The sequence below is a fragment of the Misgurnus anguillicaudatus genome, unplaced genomic scaffold, assembly GCF_027580225.2.
Source record: "Misgurnus anguillicaudatus unplaced genomic scaffold, ASM2758022v2 HiC_scaffold_28, whole genome shotgun sequence".
NCBI lineage: Eukaryota > Metazoa > Chordata > Actinopteri > Cypriniformes > Cobitidae > Misgurnus > Misgurnus anguillicaudatus.
In genome coordinates, this window is record NW_027395278.1 from 3901256 (window position 1) to 3922500 (window position 21245).

The window sequence follows — 21245 nt, forward strand, 5'->3', positions numbered from 1 at the left end:
AGCAGAGAGAGAGATTTGTTATAAAGAATTATGCGGTTCATGCATTCCCAGACTCTCTTGACTTACAGAACAGATAAATGGTGGCAGAGAGCAGCACATTTTCAAAATAAGAATGACCTCGACCTATAAGATGCGACTATCTGCCGGTGACATTATGAAGTCTTATTTACAGTGCACACATTGCTGATACCAGCGCTGGTATTTCAGCCCTTCAGCATGTTCGCCCTATCTGTGCGAAAAGGCATGTTTGTGTGCTTAGAATGCATGTATGCACCCTAGAGATTAGCGCATACTACACTCTAAAAATGGCTGGGTTATTTTTTAACCCAAAATGCTGGGTTGAGTCTGTTGGGTTGTTTTGCTGGGTTATTTTTTTACATTTTAAACACTTTTTGGGTAGTTTCAGTTTTCTAGGTGTTGGGTTAAAACTGCTGGGTTATTATGTTGGGTTGTTTGAAGAGGCTCACGTGCTTCGCGCCCTTGATGTTTGAATGTGCTCAGCAATGGTCGTCGTGAAAGGACAGAGTCACTGAAGCAGTTGTTTCAAGGTAAGTTTATATGCTTTTGTGAACATTTCATGAATATAAACAAGATTATAACATTTTGCGAGACAGCAACGTGTTAATTTATACTGACTAAGACGACGGGTGTAATTTGGAGGAATGACGACTGTTACCTCAGATCGCCATTTACACAAATTGACTTGAATAATCGTTCTAAGATGTTTGATATGGCATATTAATAAAATTAATAAAACATGTTATAAAATCCACATCACACGGTTGATTACGTTAACTCGTGACAATTTCTGTAAGCCTTTAACAAAGCGAGTCAAAACCGGTGTTGTGTCGAAGTCTGTTCCCCCTATGTTCCCCCTATTTTTCCCCTTCAGTGTAGTGTTTTTATGGCGTTTTTATCACGTTATAGGTTTTATTATTTATATATTTAAAGTTTTAATGGCTACTGAGATGTATATGTGTGCATTTCTGTAATTTATCTGTATTGTTCTTAATGGTAAGTCAATTATTTTTACAGTATGAATCATATTATATGTATAATATTTATTTAATTATGTATGCAAACATTACATTTTTAAAACAACCAGTAAAGGAAAAAAAAGAAAAAGACAGGCTATATTTTAAAAGAAATACCCTAATAGAAAACTGTCAAATGTATGAAATATTTAATAAATTGTATTATAAAATACATGACATTATGCCTTTTTAGTATAACCAATTCAAATATTTAATCTTTCTAAATGTAACGTGATGAAAACGCTATAAAAGCACTACACTAAAGGGAAACATAGGGGGAACTGAGTTCGACACAACACCGGTACAGAGTGGACCTCCGCAACCCACTTCGGCTTTTTGTGTCACACACGCGCATAGTTTTCCCTTTCCCAGCTTAACAAGCGATAGCGACGCTGTTAAATTAAATTTAGCGACAAACGAATTGCTTTCTTGTCATTCGATATGTAAAGACAGACCGCAAAGGGCGAGGCGCGAGCAGAAGCACATGTTAACTTTACCGGCGGCGCCGCGGCGGAGGATCACGGAGCCGTCGTCTACGCTGTCACTGAGGCAAAGACAAGAAGCACATTCACTTCACAGTCGGTACGGCAGGTAACGCGTCGATAAATTAAAACAAAACAGCGTTTCCAAGAACTGGTGTCTTATATGTATGCTTGTTCCTCTCTTTTAAAATGAAACAATAATTTAAGTGTTTGAATATGAACTTGAAAACATAAACGTATTTGTCACCAAGACGGAGGCTGCGTGGAAGTGACTATCTGTTAACAAACATGTATATGTGTACTGTTATATGAATTTAGATGTGTTATTGAGTCGTATTTAGTTACTATTTTATATTCATTTTATAATATTTTTGGGTTGTCTCCTGTGATTTCAAATGTATATTGACCAACCCTCTGATCTGTGGCTGATACTGTATCAGAGATGTTATGTTTTTAGCAGAGATCAGATGTGATGTTGTTTTCCAATTCTTTTTTTTTTTAGAGTGTGCAGAGTTTTAACGTCCATCCATTGATGAGGCTAGCAAGACCTTCATACAACTTCAGCCAGTAAGTATAACATTTAATAATTCCTATTTAAAATATATTTAGAATGTCTTAATTATCTGCTAAATTTTAGTTCTGCAGTACTTTATTCTTTATAGTCAGATCAGATCATCATATTTGTCAGTCTGTGTGGTTTGCAGCCTTTGTTGTTGGCACAACAGTTAAAGGAGTGTAACACCAAAGTCTTATGCAAACTGTAAACAGGCTATTGCATTTTTGGAAAAAAAAATCCCACACGTGGTGGTAATGCGGCCAGGGATGCAAATGAAACCCTTATAATTTTTATAAAATATATAATTCACTTGGCCCACATGGTTTTCTGAATACTTCAATCTGATCATTCAGTTCAGACCACTAAAAGTGTTTTCCTCTTTTGTAGATTGCAACAAATGTGGTGGAATTTCTTCTCTGGACAGAATCCTCGAAACCCTTTCCTTTCTTCCTGGCCATGGGAAACATGCAGCAGATCTCTCAATCTTTTTTCTCAATCAGTCTCTCTGAATACGGAAGTGACTTAAACTGCAATTCGGCCAAGATGGCGACGGCACGCACCGCCTACTTTAAGCTTCAAAAATGCTCTTCACAAACCAATAGGTGACGTCACGGACACTACTTGCATATTTTTTACAGTCTCTGGTTTAAAGGCATTTTAAGTGCTTAAAAAAATAAATACCCCAGGCAATGTGCTTCTATGGGAATTCCTGTAGTCTGTCATTTTTCAAATGAATGAATCCCCTGCTGTCCGATTCCTTTGTACATCTTTGTTCACGACGAGTAACTTTAATAAATGAAGTATTTTTAGTCAAATACATTCCATTCTGTGAAACTTAAAACATTTGTTCTTTAAAAAAACTTTACACATCTATGAATGATTTTACTTTTAATTTAACAATTACATTGTTTCTTTTTTACACTGCTGTAGTTTTGTTTATGTACATTTCAGTATTTCATATATATATACTGTAAAATTACAAATTCTGTCTTAAATTCAAACGAATTGATTCAACCTGTTACATTGTTACTTCAATGTGCATAATTTATGATATTTTATAAATATATTTATACTTGGGTCAGTAAGCAGTCCTTTAAATGATTTTGCAACTTACAACTGTAAAAATGTAAGAGTTTGTAGTTATTTTGCAATCAAATAAACATTTATTTGCTGTTAACAATGGTCTTGATTTACAATAAAGCACATGATAAAAATAACCCAGCAAGAATAACCCAAAACCCAGAATATTAATCCCATAAATGGTTAAAATGACTACATGTTGGGTTTTCTCAACAACCCAACCTGCTGGGTTAAAATGTGTTACCCAACGTGTTGGGTTACTTTAACCCAGCATGTGTTCTGTCCAATATTTACCCAGCGCTGGGTTGCCAATTGGGTTGTTTTTAACCCAACCATTTTTAGAGTGTAGGGTTTACTACGGCAGACGACTTATGTTTCCTAAAGACCAAGAAAAAAGATTACTTTTGTGGCCATTTCTTTTCTCGTTGCAACAGCTGAGATTTTAGGAGCGCTGACCTAAAAAATCCAGTTTCAACACACCAGTTCAAAACACTGATTCAACTTGTTTTGCATATCACCCAGCTCTGCACCTGTGCATGCATGCATTTGCATGCACATAATTTATGTCTTTATAGAAATGCTACCTGTTTGTGCATAAATAACGGACCAGAGACGTGTTTGCAGAAACCTGCCTTTGCACAGCTAAGAAACTGATAATGTTAAACAACAATGAAATCCTTTCTGACTTCTTATATAACATCTTAAAGGGGACATTTAACAATACTTTTTAAGATGTCAAATAAATATTTGGTGTTCCCAGAGTACATATGTGAAGTTTTAGCTCAAAATACCATATAGATTATTTATTATAACATGTTAAAATTGCCACTTTGTACGTATGAGCAGAGTTGTGCCCATTTTTGGGTGTGTCCTTTAAATGCAAATGTTGATGTCTGCACTAAATGGCAGTGGCGTGGTTGGATAGTGCAGATTTGAGGGCGATATTATCCCCTTCTGACATCACAAGGGGAGCCAAATTTTAATTACCTATTTTTTCACATGCTTGCAGAGAATGGTTTACCAAAATTAAGTTACTTGGTTGATCTTTTTCACATTTTATAGGTTGATAGAAGCACTGGGGACCCAATTTTAGCACTTAAACATTGAAAAAGTCAGATTTTCATGATAAGCCCCCTTTAAACTCTGGATGGGTCACTTTAAATTTGATAAATAAGCAACAGAAAACATCTCTCTCTGGGCCAGCCACCCCATGGCAGTTTACTGAACAATTGTGTGTTTGCTATTAGTGATCTGCACACTCTAAAGGGAGACAGCCCAAGACTTAACCTTTAGGTCCTCTGAATATGATAGATGTCATACCACAATGCCACAAGGTCCCCATCATGCCCATGCACTGATCAAACACAAGGAACCAATTTCTATGGTGTGTGTTTGTTTGTGATCTAATGATCAAGAACTGGAAATTGATGTTCAAAAGCTCCTGTCCTTGTTGTAGTTTTTTTCAGCAAAGGTCTCTAAATAGCTGCTGTCAACAGTTGATTCTTTCAGTAACTAAGCATGGCTCTCCAGACTAGTGCTGGATCATTTAGCTGTCTGAGGAGGGTTGAGTCCCTGAGCTCTCTGCCAAACAAGGTTGTCAGTAGCCTGGCATAAGTACACATCATGAAGGTCTGAACCACACATGAGGATTTAGACACATTGGGCAATGCAAATTATACAACAAGCTTTAATAAGAATTCAGGAAAATGACTTTTTAAATCAACGCACAGAATTCCAACTCAGAAAATCCCAAGTTTACGATTTTTTAAATTGAAGTCTCAAAAAAAACTGTGATCATTCCAACGTAAACAAAATCATAAGTCATAAAATGTTTCCACTTAAAATCAAAGCATCTCTTAAAATGGTCTTTTAATATGTTTTCATACCCTCTGTTTTAAGTAGGGGAGAGCGGGGTAAGTTGTCACACTGTTCATAACTCCAACACTAGAGGCTCTACCTCAAAAAATATAGCCACTTTGTGTGACGACTTCTTCTATAGTCAACTTTGTGTTCACATGTGGTCAAGATCGCTTTAATCTGACGTTAGCATAATTTTCTTATTTTTTGACTTAAAATGTAAAAAATGCACTTTACATTTTCTGCAATACAACTTTGTTAGGTATGAATGTTAAAAATTATAATTTTGCACAAAATAGCGGAGACAATAACATGTCTTTTGGTACTTTAGCTAACGTGCTATGTTAAGTTAACCCTGAGATTTAGCCAACATTAGCACACATGTCAGTTTAACACCACAAAAGCAGGGCTAGCAGGGTTTCATAACCCTGGGTTAATTTCAGGGATAACTCTGCTTCTAAATTACAAGCAGGGCTTCATAACACTGGGTTACTTTGAAGGATAAGCCCGCTTCTAAATTACAAGAGTGAAACGATCCTTAAAGTGACACCATGTAATTTTTCAACCTTCATAATACATTTTCAAGACCCTTGTGATAGTACATCGACTTTAAATAGGTTGAATGGCATGTCTACCATAGCCTGACGGGGTCTGTATCACTTTTACTCGTATTTTAAAACTTAGGGTTTGTGGTAGTAACCAGAGCACAAAAAAAACTACAAAATTCGACTGCTTTACGGCATACGTCACTTCCTCCACACAATTTGTTTTTAACGTGAATTTTGCTGGAGGCTACTTAAGGAGTGTAGAGAGCAGTTTCTATTATGTGACTCTGTGGCACAGTCTTTAGGGCCACGGACCTATGACACGGGCGACCCGGGTTCGATTCCCCTTTAAGGCAATTTTTTATATAAACTGTTGATTCATACATAAATGCGATGTTCTTTATAAATTACGGCGATTATATTGCATATAGTTCCATGTATTCAGATGCTGTGTTCACGTATTTACCTTTCTTTTTACTGTGTCTATGATATTTACATTACAATCCAGGATGCTATAGCACTCAAACTTGCTCACAGTGTAAAACCAAACCCTATTCATTCACCAATCAGATCCGAGCGTTTCTCTCTTCTCTCTTCCTCATTTGCTGCGTTCCGCTGTCACTCGCGTGACGTATTACAAAGCGGCAGACCTAAACGCATCGGTTTACTTGGATTTGGAGCGATTTTCACACAAAAAAGAGGAATAACGAGCGCCATTGCGGAAAATATTGGTGGCGAGGGAGAGAGAGAGGATGCAACAATATTTGTTTGGAAAAAGGCAAGGAAATACGTCTGGTCGTTTCTGAATTGGAAGGCTGCAGCCTCCGGAGGTCAAATATGCAGGCTGCACACGTCATCAAGCCTGGGTTATTAAGGTAAACTGAGCATTACATTCGCAAGTCATAAGCATACTGCAACAATTTACGATTAACTAAGTATAATAGTCAACTTTGTAATTGTTAATATTGTGAAATAAGACAGTCTTGATGACGTATTAGAAATACGACATCCGGAGGCTGCAACCTTCAGATTGAGAAATGGCTTCTGCCACGACGAGTTCCTCATCAGAAAGTTGTAACATGACTGCGTTTCTCCCTGTTGTCTCAAAATGTTGATCGTTTAGCATTTTAAATGTTTAGTTTTTAGTTTAGTTTTAAGGTTGGCCAGTTCCTTTCCTTTGCGACAGTGCTGCGGCGCTTGTGGCCTCTAGGGGCGCTAGAAGTGAAAAATACGTGTCTAGCACCCCCTAGTGGCCAAAAGTTTCATGGTGTCCCTTTAACCTAGGGATAAAAGCAGGGTTTAGAACAAAGATAACCCAGGGTTAAAGGAAAACACCACTGTTTTTCAATATTTAACTATGTTCTTACCTCAACTTAGACAAATGAATACATACCTATCTTTTTTCAATGCGTGAACTTTTAATCTTTGTACGGCGCCTTGTGAATGTGTTACCATTTAGCCTAGACCCATTCATTCATATGGCTCCAAACAGGGATGAATTTAGAAGCCCCTAAACACTTCCGTGTTTTCCCTATTTAAAGACTGTTACATGAGTTACACGAGTAAGTATGGTGGCACAAAATAAAACTTTTGTTTGGAATGAATGGGGCTATAGGCTAAATGCCAACACATTCAAGAAGCGCTGTACAATGATTAAAAGTGCATGCATTGAAAAAATATAGGAATGTATTAATTCACCTAAATTGAGGTAAGAACATAGTAAAATGTTGAAAAAAGGTGGTGTTTTCCTTTAAACGCAGTTGATCTTTCCAGTTCTGGTTTAAATGTAAAAATTATAACCAATAATCACAATTAAGTTGTGTTCTTCTTTTTAGACAATCTAGTGTGACAACTTACCAGCAATGGGGCAAATTGAACATTCGCTATTCAACAGTCAACAGGTCCATAATGAGATATGAAAATGTAATGAATACAACATATGTGTCCAAGACTTCATTCTGTCATTTGGTATGAGATTTATACCATTGTGATGTATGTTGTTCAGTAAATGTTAGACAGTGTGAAAAGTGTGCAATTTACCCCCCCTCCACAGCACTTAGTAATATAGTCAGAAACACTGAACTGTATTAATATGATTTAAAATATTCAAAATTGTTAGTCATTTTTTTGCATTCTCCCAGAAATTCCAATCTAATGATATTTGTATTAGAACATTTCTCATGCACATCCACTAAGCAAAATATCATCATCTCGCATTGCCTAATATAGATCAACCGGTAGATGAAGAGGCGGGAAAAGCTGTTTTGCAAAAGACGTGAAAATCACCAAAACCGGAGGATAAATCAACATCAACATTAGTTTATAAACAGGCACAGTGACAAGTGTTGTTCTGCCGATATCAAAGCATGATATCAAATTGACACTCATCCTGTCCCAGTGGATGCGTGGTTTTCCTGCTGTACTCTTTAGTGGCACCTGGTTGTTATCAAGGCAGGAGTCCTTCCTGATGCAAGAGACACTTGCTAATTTGGCACTAAACCTATTAATTACTCCGTCAGAAAAGATAATTTTAACACCATAGAAGGTAAACGCAAACAAGAGGAACAAACATGTTTGCCAAAACTCAGAAAAGCTATAAACACTATATTTGCTATTCTTGGCGGCAGTATCTTTAGGGTGTGTCTTTTCTTCATCGCTCAATTGAGGAACCGCTTTTGACACCAACTTTTTTCTGCTTCTGAACGATAACCCCGAAAAAGTCCTGCGGCCCTCTCCGATGGTCCCTATGCTGCGCCCCTGAGGATACTTAGTACGCTGAGGAGCAGAAGAGGGGACATCTGGGAAGAGAGTGACAGGGAAGCTGCCGAGAGGGCATTTCCGCTTGTCTTCCCAGACTACATAAGACAACCGTCTCTCTTAACAAATTTCACCCTGCCTGCACTGTTTCTCGTTGTGAATAAAGTAAAAAAAGCACAACAATAGCACAGACATGCACATTGGCTGGCTGTGACAAAGTCAAAAAGAAACTCTAAAGGTACATTCACACGGGGCGTAAGCATTAACGCTTCCCATTTACTTTTAATGGGTTGCCGAACTGAATTGTGGATCCGTCTGCACTGCATCACTACCGTTGCTCGCGATAGAAGTTAAACATTTCTCAACTTTTCAAGCGGCAACGGGTGCATCAGCCAATCAGATCACCTTATGCAAATAGGCAGAGCCAGCCAATTATGTTTATGTAAGACCGGAACATGTGTTGTGGCCACGATGATTGGCTGTTGGCCACGCCTCAGACAAGCCTTCCGTCAAGCAGTAACGCTTCTGTCTCGTGTGGCTGTACCGTTAGGGAATAAAAAATTAACAAAATTATACGAGACCAGACTTCTTCTGTGCAAAATAGCTGAAGTCATACTAATGATAAAGCCCACTGACTAGCAATAGCAAGTAGCTAATAGGAGTCACGTCAACAAAGGAAAGAAATTAGCATTTGTCGCACTTGAAGTGGATTGAAAACGCTCATCAAAGTTGTCTCAAGACAAGAACTCGTATTGTTTAATATTTTAAGACAACTTTTATGAAAGGTTTTGATCCACTTCAAATGTTACCTAGTATATTTCATGGGATCTTGAACACCTGATAATCTGCACAGAGAATTCAATAAACAATCAGACTCTGTGTCCGCCTGCTAATGACGAAAGATAACTTGAACTAACTTGAACCGATCAATTTAAATGAGGTACTGAATGTAGGTTCGGGAGGAGCTTGATTGTTCAATTTAGTAATTCAGTCAATTCATGATCATTTAGTCCTGTTAATCATTTTCCAAGTGTAAAAGGAGCCATGTAGCAGCTGCTTTCTCTTACAACAATTTATCTCGACTTCTCCCATGCTTGAATTTACTTACATTTATCTTATTTCACTGTCCAAGGGGCTATCAGAGTTCAAGACAAGTTTCCGAAACGAGTTCCTCTTTCCAAGACAGCTAGCCAAAGTTCAGTTTCGAGGGAACAACACTTTTGTAGTGTAGTTCCCTACAGCGTGACAGCGTCTGAATGGTGAACATGATTTCACCAAGTAAGATGTGATCCTGGATCAACACCATTGATGGTTCTGGATCAACATTTTCATTAACCAATCAGATTGCAGGATTAGGATTAGTGTGTATGTTAGATTTAGGTACAGGGGCTTTTAAGAAATACTCCTCAAACTATTATTTCACACTCATTTGAGGGTTTAAAATGGTTAGGGTTTGAGTTAAGGGTAGGTTGGGGTATCTTTGATTAAAACGTTGATACAGGATCAACAAAAAATGTTATTCCAGGATCACATCTTACTTGATGAAATCACGGCGACCGTGTCGGAATATGTATATAAAATTCGACCAATGGTTGGGTGTGACGTCACAGGCGTAAGCCAGAGAGCATAAAAGGACAAACAGGAACGCCCACTTTAGCTGCCATATGGGTGTACAGGTACGCCGGAAGTATGGCAAAAGAGACGCAGCGTCTCGTTCCCTTCTCAGGAAACAGAGGTTACATACGTAACCTAGAGACGTTTTTCACTCTTATTCTCATTTTGAGGTTTGAAACTGGCATATGAGTGAAATTCCTCATACAGTATCTCTTAAGCTTGCGCTACATCTTATTTTGAATTCCTGAGTTCTATCAGAACTCGCATCATGTTTCACAGTCATATAACCTTTATTTGCTGGGTCATTTAGCATTTCACCAGAGGAACGGCATGCACAAAAAGAACTCCGGTTGACAGTGATTAAGAGGAATGTGGAGTTTCTTTGTTAGTAGACGGAGCCCAGTGTTTGTGTGGATGACGTTAATAAGGGCAGGCGTGCTTCATTCTCCAGGTGTTCTCTGCAAACAGCTTGTATGAAAAACATGTTCCATTCTTTCCCGTCTGAAGCCATTTAAATAATAAAGACCACTGTTTTTTTCTTTTAGTGTGGAAGATTTTGATTTAGACTCTATGCTGTGTTAACTGTAATGTGCGGAGTCCAATTTCTGATGGGTGGATGAGGGGAAGCCTTATTTATTTGTTGAGTAAATATATGGCCACATAAGTGGTTCGAATCAATATGTCAAAAATGTCAGCCATGCATGTTGCTATGGAGAAGAGTGTCAGCTACGCAAATGAATAAATTATTTTCTTTCAGCATGGCTGGAGGCAGGGTAGCTATCAAGACCGACATTTAACTGGCCTTTAACCACCTACTAGGTGTGAATGTATTGTTTATTAAATACATTCTCCTAGTTTACTGTAATAGACTATGGCAACATGAAAACATTTCTTTGTTTGTTTAAACAGCCCAAAATACTGTATGAACAATAGCTTAATGATGCTGTGAGTTTAGGGTTGGACCCTCCAATGCCAGACAAAGCATTTGAAAGAGAGACTGAATTGAAAACAGTTAATATAGCCATCCTCCAAATAAACCACTATATGCACAAACCTCCTTTCAAAGCACGATTGCTGTAACATTCCCTTATTCAAATATTGTTCTAAAAGCAAAAATTAACAACAGAGACAGAACAACCAAACTGCATCACTGCTATGGCCACAAATAAAATAATTCAATTTAACATTGAGAGTGGTTCTGTTTACATGCACTTCACTTACTTGATAGTCCAGTTTAGACCCATATTTCACTATTTGTGTGTCACGCAAAATGCAAAATAGTTGTGTACTGTGGATTCCTCACATTTCAGATTGTTTGGCTTCCCATCCAACCCATAACTAAAACAGGCTGTGCGAATAGAAGGAATTACCGTAAATACGAGGTACCTCTATATTTTAAAATGAATACATAAAAATAAATAAGAACATATTGTCAACCAGTGGTATACAGTAAAAGCATGCATTTAACATTTAATTTAAAAAGTTCAAGTTTTCTTTAGCTCATATTTGTTTCTGGTTTCACATAAGGTCTTCATCTGCCTGGCATCACAAAAACAAAGCCATCTGCGCCTTACGCAGATTTCTTCTGATACTAGTAAAATCTGTAATCATCAAACAACATATGACTATCAACAAGAAAAGTCTGGTTGGCTTGTTAAACAGATTTGAAATATCTGGACCTGAATATCTGAACTTTTTTTTTCTAAAGTTTTTGGTATGCAACAGTTCACCCAGATGCTTAGGCCTACCAACAACATTGAATTTTAAATAAAGGTCTTTACTGTTATTAAAAACTATTATCTATTGTATAAGTAGAAAAGGTTACAATTGTATATAAAGGTGTAAATAGGGTGCAAAATGTTGTGGCATCTCATAAAAATTTGACTTTTTCGATGTTTCAGTGCTATAATTGGGTCCCCAGTGATTCTATCAAACTAAAAAATGCGAAAAAGATCAACCAAGTAACTAGGTTTTGGTAAACCATTCTCTGAAAGCATGTGAAAAAAATAGGTAATGGAAATTTGACTCCCCTTGTGGTGTCAGAAGGGGATAATAATCTGCACTATTCAACCATGGCACTGCCATTTAGTGTAGATATCAGTTCATTTGCATTTAAAAGGACACATCCAAAACGGCAAATTTTTAAACCTACAAATTGGCAATTTTAACATGCTATAATAAATTATCTATATGATATTTTGAGCTAAAACTCTATACATACGTACTCTGGGGACACCAAAGATTTATTGTACATCTTAAAAAAAGTCTGTGAAATGTCCCCTTTAACCTTGAAGTGACAGATCATGCACAGAGAATACATCAACAACAACTTGAGATATCTACTGAAATCTACTGAAAAAAACATTACAGTTATGCTTAGATTAAAACGATAAGTATATTATGAAAAATGTGCTGTAATGCTGCAGCGTAGCAAGTGATTTATGTAGTCATAAAATGAAAAGTGGTCACAGAAGATGCATTCTAAATGCACGTTATTACCAAATGTAAATGTTGACTTTTCTCTGCAAACCACCGGTGAATGAATCACTTGAGATGGATCTTAATGCCAGGTATAAAAATGGCAGGGAGTTGTTAAGTATAGCTGGATTCATGCAGGGAATCTCAACCGCACTTTCCAAATGAGAAACCGAGACATCACACATCACTTCCCAGAAAAAGCTCACCTGGAGAGTTCTGACAGTAAACCCCCCAGGATGTGATGTGTTCGGTACGCTCGTCTCTAGAGGAGTTTGCAGTGCATTTCAGGACCACCATCACTGTAAACAGGCTGTCCAAAGTAATCTCATGCTTTTGGAATGCACAGGAATTCACGGGCATGGACGTACACCTTGCGGTCAACTCGAACAGAAAAATGCATCTGTTGTTCTCGTTCTCGTTTCCAGCCCTGTGGACTGTGATGCTCCAGTTGGGGAGCCTGTTAAGATCTTTGATGTCACTTGACCCACAAGACCGTGTGAAATTCATAATTCATAAAGTGTTGCGTAACAGGCGCGGTCTGTGTCAAACGAGCTTTAGAGACTAATTCACTGTTAAGACCCTCTGAGATCTCAGTGTTCTAGGAGGTGAAGGTGGAGGTTAAAAGGATGTAGCCTATGCCAGCATTCACTGGGCACTCTTTGATCCGACTCATTTATCTGACAACCATAGCTGTGGCACTCAATGCCGCAGTGTTTTCTTGGCTGAATTACAGCAGATGTCACCCCGGCAGTTACATGTCAAACGGTCGAGACGCCTTCAATTTTCATAGCCAGCCATGCTGAAACCTGACCTGTGACATAGCAATGCGTGTCCGCTGACTAAGTCGGCATTCCAGCTGGGACCGGGCAAGGCAGGGGGCCTTTCGGAGAAGAGCTGCAAATGGTACGGCATGCAAGCATGCATGGGAAATCTGTCTAAATAATATGACAGATAGTCTTGACGAATGCCAGTGTTTCTTCTTTGGTTCTTTCTGGTTGATCTAAAAGAATGGATTGTGTAAAGAATCATGACTTTGATTCTTTTCACAACAGGTGAAATGCAGCCCAAGCTTAAAAACAATTTGAAATGTCAATGTGATCTAAAAATATACCCTGTTTGCTTTCTTAATCCAACTTCCTGGCCTTAATGTGCATGAATATGTGCTTTATTTTCCAAATGAAAAATGTTTGTCTATGTAATCCGTTTCTTTAAAAGCCAATTATGCAATATCTACTTATCACAATCCAATCAATTATTATTGGAAAATCAAGTCCCACCCTACAATTCTTTTCAATATCGCCTTATACTTGGAAATACGTCATAAGGTCTTATGAATAAAGGGTAAAAAGTTTGACATTTTATTTTATTTATCGTGAATTGAATATTGTGCTTTGTGTATTGCTGTTTTATGTGTATGTGAATATGTATGGTGATGCCAAATTAAAATTTCCAGTCGTGGCTGGACAATAAAGTACAAACAAATATAAATGGGTTAGGAAAGGCATGTCACATTGACTTTTGCAATAATACATGAGAAATTTACATTAAAATTGTTAACCCTGTGTCAAATTAATATTGTACTCTGGATTAGTACTCACACTGTGTATTATTGGCACCGAATTGTGTCTGCTCTACAGCATGGCTTCAAACAACCCATGGTTAAAAGTGGCCTTAACCTGGGGTTAAAAAGCCCCAAGAGAGCACCATGAGAAAGAAAGACCCAAGTTTTGACAGCACAATTAACTGCTTCAAAACGAGGCATCCTTGAGGAGTAAACCTGGTGACTTAAGGCATTAGAGGCGCACGTCCCTCGATGGTCAGATGTAAAATATACGGGCTGAAGTTGCATAGCAGACATTCCGATGAAAAACCAACAAGCCTCGGCGGAAAGATCGAGACTGGCACCGTGTCCAAAAACAGCACGGAATCCGTTAGCCATACCCGAAAGAAACGAAAACCGACAGGCTGCAAACACATTAACCAGCTCGATCATTTCAAACCGATTGTAATGTATGGAGGCAAGGCAACTGTTTTATTGTGCAGACAGGGACGACGGTGACATTTAAGCCTCGTGGTGTTAGAACACGAAACTATTTACTCTTCTCGCGATAATGGCCTTATAATCAGATTACGATATCTAATAAGCGGTGATAGTGGCTCGTTTATCTTCCCAAATTTAATAGCTGTAATCCAGATTTATTTGGTTTTCATTTGATCTCTTGCACTGTTTATAAAGTATCCTAAATATCAATCTTAATGAAGCAACGATTTATTGATTTGATGATATATACAGTAGTAGACAATGCGCAGTATATCCTTTTCTTCACCGCACCTCTTCTGCTTTCCTTTAATGTGGCCAATAAATACAGATGGAGCCAAACTTGATTTATTACTTTAATTTCCATCACCATCGATACGTTTGATTAAACCAATAAACAAAGTTGACAACTTTTTAGGGAGCAAAGGAAAACAGAGGAAGAGAATTTACAGACCTTCGCAAACTCCGACCTCATACTGCGTGATAGAAGCGCCGTTTAACGGGGGTCTGATGACGCACCGGAGCCCCCGGTCGCAGGTCCCGTACAGTCCGTAAACCCCACCGCAGCTCTCGTTCTTCTGCTTGGCGCAAACCGAACAGCAGCCGCAGATCCCGAGGACCACCGACCCGGTACAGTGCTTGGGTTCCTCGCATTTGGACTTGTCACAGGGGAGACATATGAGCGCTCCACTGTTCTTCGCGATTAACAGCGCAAGTTGGGAGATCAGCATACATTTCACAAGAATATACATCCTGGAGGAGGCCATGAAGGAAAAGTGGACAAAATGTATATCCTGTGTCCTGTCTGTCCCCCAAACTAAACGACAGGGAACAGATTTTCCAGCGAAGTGAACGAGTTAGCGGCTCTAAGCGCGCGCAAGAAAGGTTCCGTTCAGAATCACGCGCTTTCTGTCGAATAGAATAATATCGCGTTCCCGGCGTTAAACTTTTGTGGAGGTTGACGAAAGCCACCAAAAAGGCATTTCCTTCAAATGAACGACAACAGAATAACTATCCCACGCTGTACGACCAGTGCATGGCTTATGCGTCACGATTTCTGCACAGTTCCGTCCAGTTTGTTTTTGCGTAGGAAAACTTTCCTCATGCGTCTCTCGATCTCTTCCCTGGATTCTTTTTATTGATTTCGTCCTCTCCTGCGGGGCAGAGAAAGGCAAAAGCGCAAAGTTCCTCGTCGAAAAAGCAATCCTGGTATTTTGTTGCGGGCAGAGATTCAACTGTGTGACTAAAGGTGTACAGCTATCGCTCGCGTCTCGTGTTTATCGCTCGCTGTCTAGTTGAGCTCTTCTCTCTCCGCCCGCTGCTGAACGTTCAGCTCAGTCCCTCGCCGTGACCTCATAACAGAACCACGCCCATCTCGTATTACTTTGCTCTATTGGAGAGTTCGTGCGTTTCAGATATGAGAGACACACAGGAAATGCTGGTAACACGACACGCGCAACACAAGGGGTCTGTGATTTAGTTCGCACTGGTTAAGGTGCACGCGTGGAATGTGGGGCCCGCATAACCGTGCGATTTAGTGCAAGGGAGAGATAAAGTCTGTTATGTCTTGGTTTGGTCATATACTGTTTTCTAACATCCGAACAATATTTTATGTATATTTAAGATGATTTACAAACATGTTTATGTTGCTGATATAAAAATTGTTTTTTTTTTAAATAAGAGATGGCAGGCAAGTTAAAGTAATTCCTCTGAGTTTGATAAACATTATTCGTTTTACTATCTATTAACATCCAGAGCATGTACAATCTTTTCAGGAGTTACATGAATGAAATTTTAATATGTATTGTACCTTTGCTCTATTCAAAATCACTTTTCTTACAACATGTTTTGTAAATGCTGCCATCATCATCTGGAATCTTAATATTCTTAGACAGATACAGTCAATTCTGCATTTTATATAAAAAAAAGTGTTATCATGTCTTTATGGCTCATTTAAACACTAAATATACATTTAAAAATATACATTTATATAAATCTTCCACCATGTTTAGACCAAATTACAGCCTATCAAAATATATCTAATATATAAAGGGGTTGAATCCTGCTCATCTTCTGTTTAGCACCCTCTCTAACCCTTAAATTAAACAAGCTGTAACTGTGCTGTTGTACATTTTATGTAAATTGCCTGTTATGATTGCTAACCACATTGTATGCAGAATGCATACTTATGGGTTGTGGGATTACTGTCATGTCCAATATACTTTGCAATGTGCTGTCCTTTAATAACAGCATCTTTCCAAAAAGTCTTGCACTGCACAGGATCACAAAAAACTAAATGTGCCACAACTTTCATTTTAAATAAGAGAATTAGATTTTTAAAGATATGCAGAGATGCGAATGCTACCCCAAAACCAGAAACAGAAGGTTTATCATAAAAGTGAGAGTGGACCGCTGAAATTTTACTAGAACAACTTATAAAAAAATACAAAATTCAATATTCATGCAAAAAAATAATGCAATATTCTCATATTAACGAATTTTATTAGATGCACCATCATTTAGCACATGATTGTCACATTTAAAACCAAATCTAAATCCCAAATTTACAGCTAAGCCTAAATCAATAGTCAATTAAAAGGTAAGGTAAAAATGTGCTGAAACAATAAAAGTGACATGCATTCATATTGTTATTATGGCAAAGAGCACTTTTTTGGAACTTGACAGCACAAGTCTTTACTTTTTATTTTATGTAAAAAAAAATGTTCTTCGGATATTTAACTTTTATGTTATGAAAATTGAAAGTGATACAGATTCAAAATGATTTGAAGGTGATGACAGTTTTTATTTTCAGTGAATTATTTCTTACGAGAAACACATTTGCTTGTGAAATGGTCACACCGAGTAAAACACTCCATTAGAAAAGTTGAAATAACACAGACTTCAACACCTCTGATTATGTTGAATTTCAATGAACCAGGTTCACAGATTCTTTCAAGATCCGACTTAATCAAACTCATCAATTTGCATACAAGCTGAATACAAAGCCTTACATTTAGATTAAAAACTAATATTTCAAATTTCACCAAAAATAAAATGTGAAAACTGTGTAACCTCTATCAAATTCAAATCTATCTTCAACATTCTTTATCTTGCGTTGGACACCACAGACTGAGTTTTTTTTTTTTGCACAGTTATATCAATGCTATCAGATGTCATAATCCTGCAAATGATGAGTGATACATGTGGTAAGAGCCAAAATCAGGGCCTCCCGTTGCCTTAGGAAACCATTAGCACAGACATCTCTGAAGAAATCAGATATCTCTGGCTTATATGTGCCATTCTTTCATCTCCACTCTTTTTACTGTCACGGCATCATGGCTTTGGGCATTAGACAATTAGCAATAGCCTCTACACAAGTTAACTATGAATATCAATGCCCACCACAAGATGAAAGGCTGGAGTCAGTCTAGCAATATTGTTTTAGGCTATTTGGTTGCTGTAAATGGGATACGATAACTGACACTTTGCCTCCCTTATATTCTATTGTCTACACAGGCATGACGATCTCTAGAGGCCATATAGTCTTAAAGCACTGAAAACCTTTTTGATGGAGAGATGCTGTTTTCATCAATCAATAAACTACAATCTTGGCCACCTTCAATTTCTTCTTTCAAATAAGATTTGATCTTTTCTGAAGGACTTTTTGCCTGTCGTCAATAAAGTCGGATAATTCAAGGAGATCTCAATACAGTGAAACCCCATGTAAGTATAGATAAATGAAAATACCACTGCTCAGAGCAAAAATATTACAAGTGTCTCTACATTTTCACATGATTCCCTAGAGTAAGCCAAATTAAGGGCCCTATATTTAAAGGTCCCGTTCTTTCCGTGGTTTTAAAGCTTTGATTGTGTTTACAATGCACAATATAACATGTGTTCATGTTTCATGTGTAAAAGACATGGTATTTTTCACACAATTTACTTATCTGTATACCGCTGTTTTCACTGTCCTCAAAACAGGCTGATGTCTTTCTTGTTCTATTATGTCCCTCCTTCAGAAATACGTATTGAGTTCTGATTGTGTAGTTTGTTTAGTGTGTTGTGATTCGATAGCAGCTTAGCTTGCCATTAGCTTAGGTGGCGACTGACGTATTCCTGTGGGCGGAGTTTAGTCAACAAACTGTTCTAGTGACGTCATTAAAGCAGGAAGTAGAGGGCTGTAGTCCGAACCAGCTGTTCGGTGTAGGCTTTGATAGAGGAATTCTGTTAAAGAAAATATATCGCCTGGCAGTGAACTATGAGCTTTATCATTTTACAGGTATTATTTATGCTATTATAGGAACATTACACACTAACTAGGGTTAAAAAATGGGATCAGAAAGAATGTGACATTTAATGATCTAAGCGCATGTTCTAAAGCGCACAGTCTAAAAGGGCGTGTCCGAATCCACTTTAGCTAATTTAACAATGGGAAAAATGGTTTGTGCGCATAGCGTAAAGTCTAAAAGGGTTGTTCCTATTCTCGTAATGAGTAATGAGTGGGTTTTGGGCGTAACGTGCAATAAACCAATGAGAGTCTCATCTCCCATCCCCTTTAAAAGCCAGTTGTGCTCGCGCCATGCCGATTCCTTATTTAGATGGCGGAATTTGTAAACTGAAAAACTAAGCGGAGAAAGAAAAAAACGCCAGTTTAAGATTGATGAAAAAATCGTGTTTTTTATTTGTATTGAAATATTTTTTGCATCAAAACCTTTGGTCCTCTTTAAAAGTCGTTTCATGGAAGTAAAATTAGCAGCCGAATGTTTCAGCACTCGGACAGCGCCGTTTTAAAAAGCCCATGGGTGCAAGATTAGGCGCAAATGCATTTGCTATCTAAAGGGATAGTTTGGCAAAAAAATTATATTAAACCCAAGATTTACTCACCCCGAAGCCGTCCGAGATAGATATGTCCATAATTTTTCAGACAAACACATTTTCAGTTATTTTAGAAAATGTCTTTGATCTTTCAGTTAATCAAATGTAAAGTTACAGGGTCCACTCCTTCAAGTCCAAAAAAGTGCATCCATCCGTCACAAAAGAAACCCAAATGTCTCCACGATAATGAGAAAAGTCCTTCTGAGGGTAATCCGCCCTGTTTTGTTGTTCAGAGAAACCTTCATAATCTGCGTACGCTCTCATCTTGAATGCGGATGCGACTAAGATGGTGGCGATACCGGAAGCTAGTTAATTTAGTTTATAAAGTTTTAAATATGAATATTTCAACACCACACAGATTACCTTCAGAAGCCGTTTGGATTTCTTTTGTGACGAATGGATGCACATTTTTTGGACTTAAAGGTGCAGCGAGTAATTTTTAGAAGGATCTTGTGACAGAAATGCAAAATAATGCAAAACTATATGATCAGGGGTGTATAATGATCTTTCATAATGAACCATTATGTGTTTATTACCTAAGAATGAGACGTTTTTATCTACATAACCACGGGTCCCCTTACATGGAAGTCGCCATTTTGTGCCGCCATGTTTTTACAGAAGCCCTTAACGGGCAAAGTGTTTTTACTAAGTTGTCTCTGACAATGGCATGTTTGTCCGGTGGCGGCTACCGTAGCTTCTCTATGTGTTTCAAAAGCGAGGGGTGAGCAGTGGACTGAGCCATTGGTTGCAATTTGCAACTTCACCACTAGATGCCACTAAAATTTACACACTGCACCTTTAAAGAAGTGGACCCTATAACTTTACATTTGATTAACTGAAAGATCTAAGACATTTTCTAAAATAATTGAAAATGTGTTCATCTGAAAAATGATGGACATATGCATCTCGGACAGCTTGGGGGTGAGTAAATCATGGGTTTAATATCATTTTTGTCCCTTTAAACAATGTAGCTCAGAACGTGAAAATTACAACTGCACCTGGCTTAAACTAGCAAAAAACATTGTGCCGCACTTTGTGCTGCATTGGAGGTGTATGATACAGTTGAGCCCTAAGAATGCTTGGAGCCAAGGGATACAGAACTGTGACAAAGCGTCAGATATGTGAAATATTTGTAAACAATTTTACACAATGATCACCTTTAACCAGTGCACTTAAACCAGACAAAGAAAAAAATATTTTGTAGAGCTTCAAAAGAAACTATGTGCTCTTTACAGCTGCCTATGGTACCATTCCACATTATGTTTTGTAAAGGAGAAACATCAACAAAATTCCTAAGGGCAAATACATATCAAGAGCCATCTTTACAGTGCCTTTAGGCAACTATTTGTACACGAGGGCATCAAAGTACAGCTCATATTTATTAAAAACGTGGTCTGCAAAACTGATAAGATTACATTTACATATGTTCAGATGCAAAACCCCAAAAAGTGTGCCTGACATGTATTCTTGTAAATGAGGATTTTTTTTACCAGGCCCTTATGTTTAGGTTCAGTAATTTCACTGAAATTTCACTGGCAATGAAAAGGTCTAGAAATAGTCTAGAAATAACTTATTTTAACAAACATCGCTTTAGTCATTTCTTTGGTATTTAACAAATTAAACCTCTAAATCCTCTTTAGTCAAGTAAACAGTTGCAAAATCCCTAAAGATGCAACTAGAAACATTTTAAATGATGAAAGTCAGAATTAAAGGTGTAGCAGAGGATTTTGTCGAATTTTAGAAAAGAACCGCCTTCTCCACTTTTTAAAAAAATGCAATTGTGTAACACTCCGTATTGACAACTAGTAGGACCAATAGTCTTGATGATCCACCCGGAAAAGAAAATCCTCCGCAATACCTTTAAAAATGTAAAAATGAAGAAACTGAAGCACACATTAGGGGGCGCTGTGAAGCATGTGGCTGCCACAT

The 21245-nt window shown here is 37.9% G+C and overlaps 1 protein-coding gene and 1 long non-coding RNA gene across 3 annotated transcripts in view; one reads left to right on the plus strand and one right to left on the minus strand.

The window, feature by feature from the left end:
- The window catches only part of LOC141362606 (cysteine-rich motor neuron 1 protein), a 150003-nt gene extending 134231 nt beyond the window's left edge, over positions 1–15772 (minus strand). Inside the window, exon 1 of one of the 2 annotated variants that reach the window (XM_073864907.1) lies at positions 14896–15772. In XM_073864907.1, coding sequence (XP_073721008.1) covers positions 14896–15208 — 313 coding nt within the window. In that variant the 5' untranslated portion in view covers positions 15209–15772. The remainder of the gene's footprint in view (positions 1–14895) is intronic. The other variant, XM_073864906.1, reaches the window with a different exon arrangement.
- LOC129415791 (uncharacterized) lies at positions 296–3500 on the plus strand. The gene is made up of 3 exons (XR_012368319.1): positions 296–548; positions 2019–2083; positions 2460–3500. It is a non-coding gene; the product is annotated as an uncharacterized lncRNA (long non-coding RNA).
- Positions 15773–21245: the final 5473 nt, after the last annotated feature.